At 38.4% G+C, this 12,728-nt stretch overlaps 1 protein-coding gene across 1 annotated transcript in view; it reads right to left on the minus strand.

The window, feature by feature from the left end:
- Positions 1 to 503: 503 nt before the first annotated feature.
- Positions 504 to 12,728, minus strand: part of glceb (glucuronic acid epimerase b) — a 76,659-nt gene continuing 64,434 nt past the window's right edge. Inside the window, exons 5-6 of the mRNA XM_061974902.2 lie at positions 9,140 to 9,432; positions 504 to 5,864 (exon numbers count right to left, since the gene is read on the minus strand). Of these exons, the coding sequence (XP_061830886.2) occupies positions 5,133 to 5,864; positions 9,140 to 9,432 (1,025 nt within the window). The 3' untranslated portion in view covers positions 504 to 5,132. The remainder of the gene's footprint in view (positions 5,865 to 9,139; positions 9,433 to 12,728) is intronic.

Raw genomic sequence — 12,728 nt, forward strand, 5'->3', positions numbered from 1 at the left:
GTTAGCGCCTTGCATGGCAGCTCCCTCCATCAGTGTGTGAATGTGTGTGTGAATGGGTAAATGTGGAAGTAGTGTCAAAGCGCTTTGAGTACCTTGAAGGTAGAAAAGCGCTATACAAGTACAACCCATTTATCATTTATTTTTAAAAAAACCAACACTTTTTATTAATTTTTTTTTAAATTAAAAACAATGAACAGCTATTATTGATTTTATTATTGATACTGTTGCTTTAATACATTTTTGGTTAACTAGTACCGTACTAAATGTTTTTAGTATTGTATTTGTATTTCTTCTCAATTTCTTGTACATTTCTTAGAAGTATTGTAAAGTTAGGATTGGGTTGGAGTTGCTCTATTTTCCTTTATTCGAGTGATTTATACTATGTGATTTTGGTAAATTAAAAATAACAAATAAAATTTTTTAGGCCCACACTGTGTGTAAGTTGTACATCAACAGCCAAGAGGAGCTTTTGTAACCTGTAACCTGATTCAATTTTGTTATACCAAATACATTACGAGAATCAGAAATGTATCGTTAGATGCCCAAAGATTCCTCTAAAAACTACAACTATAATCGATTACAGTCTGGAAGAGATTGGATTGACATTATTTCTGAAGGGAAAAATTGCTTTGGTCTTTGTACAATTGATCAAACAAAAACCAAGGTAGCACTGTATCATGATATTATAGTTATCCCAATACTATTGTAATCCAAGTTACTCAGACGACACACAATACTACGCCGTTGTCATCTTACTTTACATATATCTCAACTGTCTGTATGCAGTTTTGTTCTAAGGATCAAGACAATTCCGATTCGCATAATAAAACATTCACTTTTTGACTTCCTTCCTGCTGTAAGCAGACTGACCCCGATTACTGGCTCCTCTGCTTCCATTGAGGATATTTGCGCTACATCAACTCAGAGCCTCTCAATTGTTCTGCTGACTCACGCATTACCGCGGGCAAGCTCTCCTGACTAGAAGATGGTTTATTGGCAAGCTTCCGTCTTATCATACTCGGCTAGGCTTGTTCAAAAAGATTAAGGTTAATGCACCAAGGAAAAACTTAAGTCTGTCAACAATTCACCTCAGGCTTTGGTCATCTTAATGTTTTTTTTTAATATATATATAATGTTGAAATCATAGTAAGCCTTTGCTGCCCACATTGAATTGCATGGACAGAAAACATTTCTATCAACACCTTCCTCCACAAACTGGCACCAACCAAGGACCATATTCTCCTGTTTGAGCTTAAGCAAAAGTGCTTAGGTCTTGAATGAAGGCGGGCTCATTACTAATGAGGCAAACTTTTTTCGGGGGGGCTGTGTAAAAATTGTGGAGCGTCTGGTTTTCTTAACAACTTGTGCATGTCACTGAAATCCATGAAAAAAGATAATTAAAATAGGCTGCATTCATCCAGGCAGTGGTCATCTTGTGACGTAGTGTGTGTATGCACGCTACAACAGCTTCTTCTTCCTGACTGGTTTTGAATAATAATCTGTAGATGATATTTTGTTTACTTATGATTATAACCATCCTGATGCTATTTGTAATGTTAAGAGTTCTGTTTAGTGCAAATGTTTGTGAAGCCATGACAGATGGGTGTAAACAACTGTTTGTGTGCACGTCCTTACGCAGGGGTGTGTGACATCTGAAATTAACTGTAAAATCAATTAAATCATATTATAGACTCTACATTATATACAGTACAGGCCAAAAGTTTGGACACACCTTCTCATTCAATGGGTTTTCTTTATTTTCATGACTATTTACATTGTAGATTGTCACTGAAGGCATCAAAACTATGAATGAACACGTGGAGTTATGTAGTTAACAAAAAAAGGTGATATAACTGAAAATATGTTTTATATTCTAGATTCTTCAAAATAGTCACCCTTTTGCTCTGATTACTGTTTTGTACATTCTTGGCATTCTCTTGATGAGCTTCAAGAGGTAGTCACCTGAAAGGGTTTTCACTTCACAGGTGTCATAGTTTTGATGCCTTCAGTGACAATCTACAATGTAAATAGTCATGAAAATTAAAAAAAAAATGCATTGAAATGAGAAGTTGTGTCCAAACTTTTGGCCTGTACTGTATGTACTTTCTATTAAATAGTCATAGTCCAAATGCAATGAATATCTGTTAGTCCAGGTTGTCCAAACACAAATGATATATGCGCAGCCCCCCTATGCTGTGGTCGAACTCACAAGACATTGATGAGCAATTTGTATTTTGATAGATAGAGTGGCGTTTTGGTCCTTTTATCCCTATCTCAACGGATATTTCCGGGTGTCTCCATTGAAGGGGTCAGAATAGATTTGATAGTTTTCTGGAAGTTTCTTTTGTCATTTTTCATGTGTGGTGTACACAGTATCCAAACTTCAAGTGCAATATAATGTTTCATGGACTTATTCCAGCCTAGGAAACGCATACAAGCCAAAGTAATTAAGTGGATGGGGGAATACGCAAAAAGGCCAGATTTGATAGGGAACCTCATTTTAAGGTTGCTCTATCTTCTTGCATGAAGGCGCGCAGTGACAAGACTTAAGTCACGGGCCAGAATCTGTGCAGTTGTGCACCTTTTTTCACTTAAGCACACTGTAGAATAGGCCCCTGAAAGACTATTTGCAAAGTAGTGTCTTGTCTACTGTACTTGATAACGAAAATTAAATACTAAAGAGCGTGTTTGCCAAGATTAATTCACCCCTATGCTATTCCTCCATTTTATGCGAGCGCAATAAGCTGTTTGTGAACTTAAATAATATTAACATCTGGCGATGAATTACATGTCTCTTATTACCGTCGGAAATATGGCCCCATTCCTGGGTGAATCTCGCGTGAGAAGAAGAGGCGGGGGGTAAACCATGTTGCAATAGTCTGCTTAAAATTATGGAAAACTACTCTAAATAGCACCAGACGTGTGGTCAAAGTTGGAATTGCTACAAAACACATTTTAAGATATTTAACCCTCTACTGCCATCGGGTGGTTAAAGTGGGTAGTGCAAACCCCCAATTTGTCATGTTTCATGTGTCAGGTAAACTAAAAACAATCCCCTTAATACTGTATAGTAAGTACGTCTATTAACTTTAAGACCCAAGACATTTGATACATCCATGACTGGTCTCCAGAGAGGCAAACACCTGCTTTACTAAGTCTGCACTTTCTAGCTTGTCTGTCAATGTTAGCATACAGCTAACTAAAGTCCAGACATACCATTGGAAGCAAGGTTTAAAAAAGACGTGAGTGTGGGATTGCGATGCATTCGATATCATATTTACAGTGTTGTCATTATGAGATGAAATGGGGGAAAATACAGCTGAATCCCAATCGAGACCCTTCAAATGTGATGCGCTTTCACCAGTTACAGTGGCACCTGGACTGAAAAACGTGATCACGCGTGTTGGCAGCTTGGCGAAGCAGTTCAAGCGCATCACTGCGAGCCTGCACCGTTTTGAAGCAGAATGAGTCTAACCCCAGCCAAGAATAATACAATAATATCTAAACGGTGGACATTTATCCATGAAAATATGGAAAAGCAGCTTGAAGGAGATACTGTAGAAGTCCTCTCTCCAAAGTAAATGTACATTATTATTACATTACCTCATAAAACTACTGTCGTTTGGAGTACATTCTATAGTACTAAATATATTTTTTTTCATTTTTAAAAGTGTTAAAATTGTGCTGTTTTGTGGGGCCAAACACCAATTAAATGTATCTAAATTAATTTCAATGGAAGATGTTGATTTGGGATACACGTGTCTTGAGTTAAAGGGGAACTGGAATTTTGCCTATCGTTCACAATCATTATGAAATACATGATGACAGATGGATTTTTTTTGGTATGCATTCTAACATCTGAATAAACGGAAATAAAAGTCTGCTTATAGGGGAGCCAACGGGAGGTCCTCGATTTCTCCCATAAAATCCAATAAATAACCATTCATCTAATTAATTCGCCAACAATACTCCATTTACATTTCGTGACTTGAATATTAACCAAGTATTGGTGATATTGTTATTACGAGCGCTAACGCAGACAAACTTTTTATAGCGGTGCCGTGATGGCAAGCTTTTGTGCAATTTCGACATGATCAACTGGTGAGGTGTTTCCTCAATTCCTTGCCCCCAGGAAGTTCATTCTAGATCATAAATCATGCATTTCACCTGGACAGTATAAGGCTGAGGATGTATTCCGACAAGTTGGTACACTTTGACAGCCGATTAGGACCCGGAAATGGCGAGAACAACACAAAAAGACACTTGGTTTCACCCAGCCATTTTTTGCGAGGATTATGAGTCATTTTTCATCCAAACGGGAATATAACTGGATTCTATCAGTCTGCATCCTAATGACAGCGGACATTGCACAGTAAGTGATGTTTTATTATGTTTGTTGGCTTTCATGAAGTCTGCAGTGAGTAACAATCAGTGAGGTAGTTAAATAAAAAAGCGAACATTTTGATGCGTTTTTGAAATTAATGTGCCACGTATGCTTAAAATGATCAAAATACGTAAATATTAAATATTATAAATGTTCTTGTTACTACATTACATATATATTTACATCATGTACTGTATATCACACCTTAATGAAGGTGTTTTGATGATGGCAGAATAGAGCGACTACTACAGGCTCCATTGTAAGTGGACTTTTGATCACATGTATTTAATATTTAGAATGCATAAATAAAAAACCTCCGCTGTCATGTCTTTTATAATGATTGTGAACGATGGGCAACATTTTAAATCAAGTGCAGTTCCCCTTTAAGAGCTCCATCACAAAACCACGCTTGTAAGTTGAGGTACTACTGGATTTAAAAAAGCACAACACAGAAGGGTCATTCCTGGAAACAAAAAAAAAACAAACTTGTATGTTGTAAACTAAGTCTGTGCATCATTACAAACACTAGCTCAAGAAAAGTATGTGTGCTACAATCAGTGCTTGAGAGAACAAAACACCTGCAACAGAGCACACAAGGTCTGTATTTCTAAGAGGCCTTCAGCTACGTCAAACCCATCCTTAGGATTCTAAACCTACACTCCAACACCTACAGACATACAATATACGCTTCCTCTTCACATTCAGTCAACCATCCAGTCACACAAAGCGTATTCACCCTTTTGTCGCTCTAGTTGTGCTTAGCACGGATTCCTTTCAAGTAGCCTTTCCAGCGCTTAACCACTTCCTTAAAGATGGGCGAGCTATCGATGGATGCCAGCAGCTGCAGCTGGTTAATGTGCGTGGTGTGATAGTCCCAGCGAGCCAAATTGGGCGCAGTGCCCAACATGAAGTGGCGCAGGTCATAAATACTCCCTGACCCAGTGTCAAAGAGCGGCAGCATGGCTTTCAGAGACTCCATGCCGCGGCTTAACAGCTGCCCGGCTTCCCTGCCGAGCTTCTCGCCAGCTGTCTCGCTCAAGTCGTAGAGTCCCAGCAGGGAATATATGAAGCCGTTGAGGACAAAGGAACTGGGTGAGGTGGGATACTCTTCATACCAGTCATATTTGTTCATAAATACAGCTTTGACCCCATGCTGCGCTGAGGGAACCTTATAGGGTCCCACTGCCTTGAGTGCAGCATTGAGGTAAGCCTGGTCCTTGGTGAGGAGATAGGCTCTCACCAGGGTGGACATGGCCTGGCCCTGGGCCATGGCCGAGTACCAGCCAGGGTCTAGTGGCCGGAAGCCCTCACCCAATTTACGCGTGACCATGATGGGCCAACCGCCTCGTTCGTCCTGGTTGCGCCGCAGCCAGTCGCTGGCAGCAAAGAAGGCGGCCATGTGGGCTGTGGTGGAGATCGTGATGTTGTCAACAAAGCCCCGCCCATGTAGTAGTAATCGCACAACTCGCCTGGGCATGATCTAGGGGAGAAATCCAAAACAGTATAGTAAGTACAGTGCACTCAAAAAGTATTCACAGCGTTTCACTTTTTCCACGTTTTTATGTGACAGCCTTATTCCAGAATGGAATAAAATCCTTTTTGTCCACAAATTTTGGTATTTTTTTTTTGGGGGCTTTTGGCAAATTTATTAAAAAAATGAGAAATCATATGTTCATAAATATTCACAGCTTTTTCTAAATACTTTGGCACCTTTGGCAGCAATTACAGCCACAAGTCATAATAAATACGATGCCAAAAGCTTGGCACGCCTATCTTTGAGAAGATTCCCCCCTTCCTTTTTGCAGCACCTCTCAAGCTCCATCAGGTTGGATGCGAAGCGTCGGTGGGCAGCCATTTCCAGATCTCTTCAGGGAAAATTGTGGCAGTAAAGAAACAGGTCTGTAATTTGTAAATTGGTGTTTGTCTCCAGTCTTGTAAATCGGTACAACTCTTGCTATTTTCATTTCCTCTAGGAATGTGCCAGTTTATTTCCTTTGGGAATGTGCCAGTTTATTTCCTCTGGGAATGTGCCACTTTGGAATGATAGATTGCTGATATACATCAATGGTTCTCAAATTCTTTCAATCACTTTTTTTTATCACTTTCATAGAAATTTTATCACAGCCAGTTGAGGTATTGGATTTTCATTTCTTTACAATTATTTTCTCTTCTGTCACAATATTGAGGAACATGGAGTTGGGATTTTTATTTATTGTGTCATTCAAGTCCTCAACTGGTCCGGTTTTTGGAATTCTGGTACCAATATTTACATGGTAACTATTAAAGTGTTCAACTACTTCATTCATATTGTAATTTTTTATGTTTCCGTCTATAAAGAATTCAGGGTAACCCTTCCGAGCACCATTTTTAATGATATTGTTTAGTATGCCCCATATTTATCTTGTGTTGTTTCTGTTCTTGTCTAATAATTGATTGTAATGTTATTTTCTACATGTTCGGAGTATGCTGGTTAGTTTGTCCCTATACTTTTTGCACTTACTTTCTGCCTTTATAGATCTTTGTTTCATAAATGTTTTATATAATGTATTTTTTTAAGATGAACCGTCACCCAAGTCTGAGTTCAACAGCGCTCTGGAGCAGGTTTTCATCCAGGATGTCTCCGTACATTGCTATATTCATCTTTCCCTCTATCCTGAATAGTCTTACATTTTGTGCCGCTGAAAATATCCCCACAGCATGATGCTACCACTACCATGCTGTAGTGTAGTAGATGGTATAGGCCTGGTGATGAGCGGTGCCTGGTTTCCTCCAAACATGCCTGACATTCACGCCAAAGAGTTCAATCTTTGTCTCATCAGACCAGAGAATTTTGTTTCTCATGATCTGAGAGTCTTTCAGGTGCATTTTTGCTAACTTTTTTACAAAGGAATGGCTTCTGTCTGGCCACTCATTGCTGCAGAGATGGTTGTCTTTCTGTAAGCTTCTCCTCTCTCGAAGAGAAATGCTGTAACTCTGACAGAGTAGTCATTGGGTTCTTGGTCACTTCCCTGACTAGGGCGCCTTCTCCAACGATTGCTCAGTTTAGACAATGAAGAGCCCTGGGGGTTCCAAACGTCTTCCATTTACAGTAGATGGAGGCCACTGTGCTCATTGGGACCTTCAATACAGTAGGTATTTTTATGTACCCTTCCCCAGATTTGTGCCTCGAGACAATCCTGTCTCGGAGGTCTACAGACAATTCCTTCGACTTCATTCTTGGTTTGATATTTGTACTAAATTTGCAACTATCTTTAAAAAAACTTTTAACATTGTCATTATGAGGTATTGTGTGTAGAATTTTGAAGAAAAAAAAAAAGTACTACATTTTGGAATAAGGCTAACACAATGTGGAAACACGTATTAATACTTTCCAGATGCGCTCTAAACATGTAATTAGTCAAATCTTCAGTTTGCATTTCAACTTAATTCATCATCAGACTAAAACTAGTCCTGAACAATTAACAAAGGTTTTATGATGGCAGCAGTTTGACTCCAGGACTGATTAACCTTATTTCCCACCGGAAAATGTCCCTCAGGATGGATTACAGGTGCATCTCAATAAATTAGAATACGGTGCAAAAGTTAATTGCTTTCAAGATATTAGTTCATGGAAATCAATGAAAGGTACAGTAAGGCTTTGTAGCTCACTTGCAGATTACAGTGTGACAGTTATTTACAATTTTCAACTCTTTGACCATTTTTCCAATTTTAGGAGGTACTGACGTTGGGTTCTTTATTAGCTGCAAGCTATAATGATCAAAATGATTAAGAAATACATTGTGGACTTCACTCAGTGTAGCCAATGTCCGATTTAGTTTAGTTTAATTTGTACCTTTGGTAACACTTTAGTATGGGGAACATATTCACCATTATTAGTTGCTTATTAAAGTAACAAAGACTTAATTTAGAGTTATTTGGACACTAGGGGAACATATAAGGGTTAGGGTTAGGGTTACTAATAAGCAATAATTCTGAGGTTATTGAGGGAAGACTCTTAGTTAATGGCTTACTGGTTGTATAATAAGGCATGCAGAATAAGGCATTAATAAGTACTTAATAATGACTAATTAAGAGCAAATATGTTACTAATTTGCATGTTAATAAGCAACTAATCAACGGTGAATGTGTGTTCCTCATACTAAAGTCTTACCGTACCATTTATGTCCTGGCTGGGAACTGAACCATATCCACTGGAACAAAAGACTGATAATTAAGCCAGGAATCACAATAATGTAAGCTGCAATTTGTATTCTTACCCAATTTTATATTTGTCTTACTATTATAATTTATATTGCCTCGTGGAGGCCAACTGGCTATTATCTCGCATCTTACCGCTGATTGGTCAGCTGCTTTGTGCTGTCAATCACTGGCATGTTGAAAAGAAGGCAGCCCCAGAAATTCCATCAATAAGCTTGTGGACGGTTAAAAGAGAAAAGATTCAGCCTGAGCGGCCGTTTTTCGCATGGTGCTAGTGTTTGATTTATCTCCATTCAATAATATTATTTTTGGATGTTAAAAGGTGCAGGGGACACACTCCATCCCCGAAATGACATCCATGGAACAACTCAAATGAATTCCCTTTTGAAAGCTATATCATTCATTGAGATGCACCTATGTGTCCAACTATAGAGGTTCTACAGCGTTTCATATGGCTTAGCTTTACATAAAGTGCAATACAAGCAACACTTTAGAATCGTGTAAATATGAGTGAGACAGATTCCCACCAACTTTGTGCCGCGTAAGTTTCATACCCACCTTAGTGGATTTCACAGCCTTGGTGTTAGACAAACCGACGCCTTTCCTGAGGTCTGTGACCAGATCGCGTGTCAGGGAGGTCCAGATGGTGCGCGGCCCTATTCCATAGGTGATTTCACGGTCTTTGAAGGCGATGAGCTGCGTATTGGTAACATAGCGGATAGTGAACGGCGAGCCTTTCTCTGTAGTGTCGAGCATGACCGACAAACTGCCGTTGGAGGTGAACTTTATGTCCAAGCTGAGGATGAAGTCTTTGGTGTTATCTAGCGGGAGTGATACACCCCCCGAGGACTCTGTGTAGAGATAACGTTGAATAGGTTAGAAGCAGCAAAGATGTAATAAATGCATGGTCAAAACCTGAAACACAAAAACAGAGCGTTCCTTTTTTTGCATTAACTGCGGTAGAAAAAAACCCAATGACCTCAATTTCAAGATTTTATTTTTAAGTGATCGAGGATGAGAGAGTATTCTAAACCCACTTTCATGTTCCCAACTAGGGATGCAACGATTAACCGGTTTAACCGTGATTAAAAACAATTATTCAATCACAAAAAAGCTCTACAACACCGTGTGATTCAGTCTTCTTTACTCGCAATAAACGGACATTATGCTGGTACGTTATTTTTGGCACAACCTGCTCGGAGTACGCACTTATACGCACCTACTGAGAGGCCCGCTAGTATGCTACATTGGCTTAAAATGGCAGCAGGACAAAGTACTGAACTTTTCCCATGCAAAAAAAAGCTTAACCACGGGGGTCATTGAGGATGATGGCTCAAGCATTTGCAAAACCTGCCAATATGGTGCAGCATTTTTGAGATCACCACCCAGCTTTACTTGCCAAAGTAGGTAAGGCAAATAACGAAATTACATAATGTTAGTGGCAAGTTACTTCATGAAGATTTGAGTTGGTAGGGAGTTAAATATAAACATTTCAATTACAAACAGTAGCATAGTGTTAGGTTAGTTCAGTGTGAACAAACAGTAAGAGGTACTCCTCAATGGCTTCATTCCGTGACCATTTAACGTTAGAGATCACTTCTTCTGGTTTGCGTTGAATAAATGATCGGCATTGTAAGTTAAAATAGCAAGTGTAAAACACTAACATAACATCAGGAGCTTGCACAATAACTGCACTATATCATGCTATCTAATTATGTACATACCAGTTATTAATAACACAGCATATTTTAATGATTAAAATTGAATAACTATGCATGGATGACAGCTGATAACAATGACACTTGAGTTAATTACCCATATGAGTAACATTTTCCCCTGGGTGACCAATAAAGTTAGCCTTAGTCTTATAATAATAATACAATTATTAATGTATTTGTTTATTTATTGTTAGCAATTTTGTACCGTTATTATATTGTTTTCATTTGAATACTGTTATTTCAGCCAGTAATAAATACTACATCAAAATCTCGAAAAGGAATGTCTGTGATTTTATGAACGTTTTGTTGTGAAATGAATGCATATTGTGAAACCGTGATTATTACTCAAGACTATAATCGTACAGTCAAAATCTACAATAGTTGCATCCCTATTCCCAACATGTATCTACTTTAATAACAGTCATGCTTTAGAAGAAACACTTTTAAAAATAATATTATTTACCATAGTGCAATTACCAGATGGAACACACATACACACACGGACAAGCTTCTCTAGGGATACATGAGAGTATGTGTCATTATACCCCGAGCTTAATTAAAAGGAACAGAAGGGAATGAATAAATCCCAGAATTCCCAAGGAAAGCAGTACCAGGTGGTCTAAACGAAAACAGACGATGTAGAGGCAATGCAGAAACTTTCATTGTGTCTGAATTTGCAGCTTGAATGTCATCTGTCTCTCTCTGAATGTGTTCTGTTCATGCTCAGCTGAAGTATTTGAGTTGCTTTTGTGAATTCACTTCAAACCCCTTAAGTGCCAGCAATTCTCAAAAAAGGCTCCTATTTGGCCTCGTTACTCGGCGCGGCTAAAAGAGTCACAGCCGCTTCACAGAGAGGCCCCTTAAAAGTTGATGAGACGAAAGAGTGCAGGAGTTAAAAAGAAGAGAAGAGCAATGCAACGACGGGTCGCACAAGAGCCTTTGAGGCCAGACAGACGGTGGAGTGGGTGAAAATGAGCCGACCGAGAGAGGACAATCGACAACCAGAGACAGCGGTTTCACACATGGCATGAGCCAAGTGGGTAGGAGGAGGCAATGGCCAAAGATACAAGGGCAGTCATCAGGAGAATAAGGAAGGGAGACAGTCTGGCGGGGGCCTCTGGTAGACTACAGCTCTTTAATGCACTCATAAATCCATTACTTAAAGCAAAGCAGAGAGTAAGTGGATTTGTACTCTTGCCCTGTGATTACTCTGCTATCAATAAAGAATGGGTGGGGAATATAGACGAGATTCCACCTCTTCTGCTCTGCACTTCAATATGGCTTGTTGTAAGGTGACAGGGATATCATGCTGTTAAACATGTTTGACACTAGGGCTGTCAAGCGATTAATTTCTTAAAAATCAGATATATATTACAATTTAGAATTTGAAATAATTGCAATGAATAACAGTATATTACTTGCTTGAATGATTTTAATTAACTTTTAAATAGACGCTGATATGTTGACACAAATGCAATTTTATTGTCATAAACAAATATTTCTACCGGTATAATGTTTTTACTTTTACTAACCGCGGACATTTATCCAGGAAAATATGGAGAAGCTGCCGAATTGTGTGCTGTGTTTCAGTTTATATCACTCTACAAACTGGACTTAGCCTGAATCAATGGGTCATATGCAGACATACATGTCAATTGCTGTCAAATTTGACCTCTCCGGTCCGTCACTCAAAGGTGTCTGTCGGCAATATAACCAACAAAAACAGCTCCTATTGTTACATGACGGAGAAGCAACCTAAAGTAGAAACCGATTAGTCCACTCACCATTATTATTACATTATTTCATAAAACTACTCTAGTATTAATGTATTGTTTTAATACAATAAACGTTTGCTTTTCTTTTAAAAGGCATGCTAAAATTCTGGTGTTTTTTGGTGGACAAAGCACAGTTTAAATTGATTTTATTTACTCTTAATGGGTTATGCGGTTTAGCAATATTTAGTTTTTCAAGGCAGGAGCTGTGTCACAGAACAACTTAACCTTGTTTCCCAAGGCAACGCTGTACAACTTACAGTAGCACTATTAGTATTTGCAAAAATCAACATTTATTTATCTTACACACTACAAAAACATTAAATTCTCATGAAATAAATGCTATTTTGTCTGAATTAATGATAAAACCACAGAACAGTGGTGGCCTATTACATATAGAATTACATGGATACAAAATAATTCAGTAGTAGAGGTGGCAATCATTGGGTACCAAACGATTCGATTTCGATTCAGGAGCTACGAGTCGATTAAAAATCGATTTTTGATGCATCTTTAATTTATGTAAATTAATGTAGTTTTACATTTATTTCCATTTCACTAAATAAGCGTTAATCACTTGCAACTTAAAAAAACCCTAATTCATTTGGAATAAGAAACGGCTAAATTAATTTCTTGATTTATTATATTAATGAAAAT

Source organism: Nerophis lumbriciformis, linkage group LG15 (assembly GCF_033978685.3).
Source record: "Nerophis lumbriciformis linkage group LG15, RoL_Nlum_v2.1, whole genome shotgun sequence".
NCBI classification, from domain to species: domain Eukaryota; kingdom Metazoa; phylum Chordata; class Actinopteri; order Syngnathiformes; family Syngnathidae; genus Nerophis; species Nerophis lumbriciformis.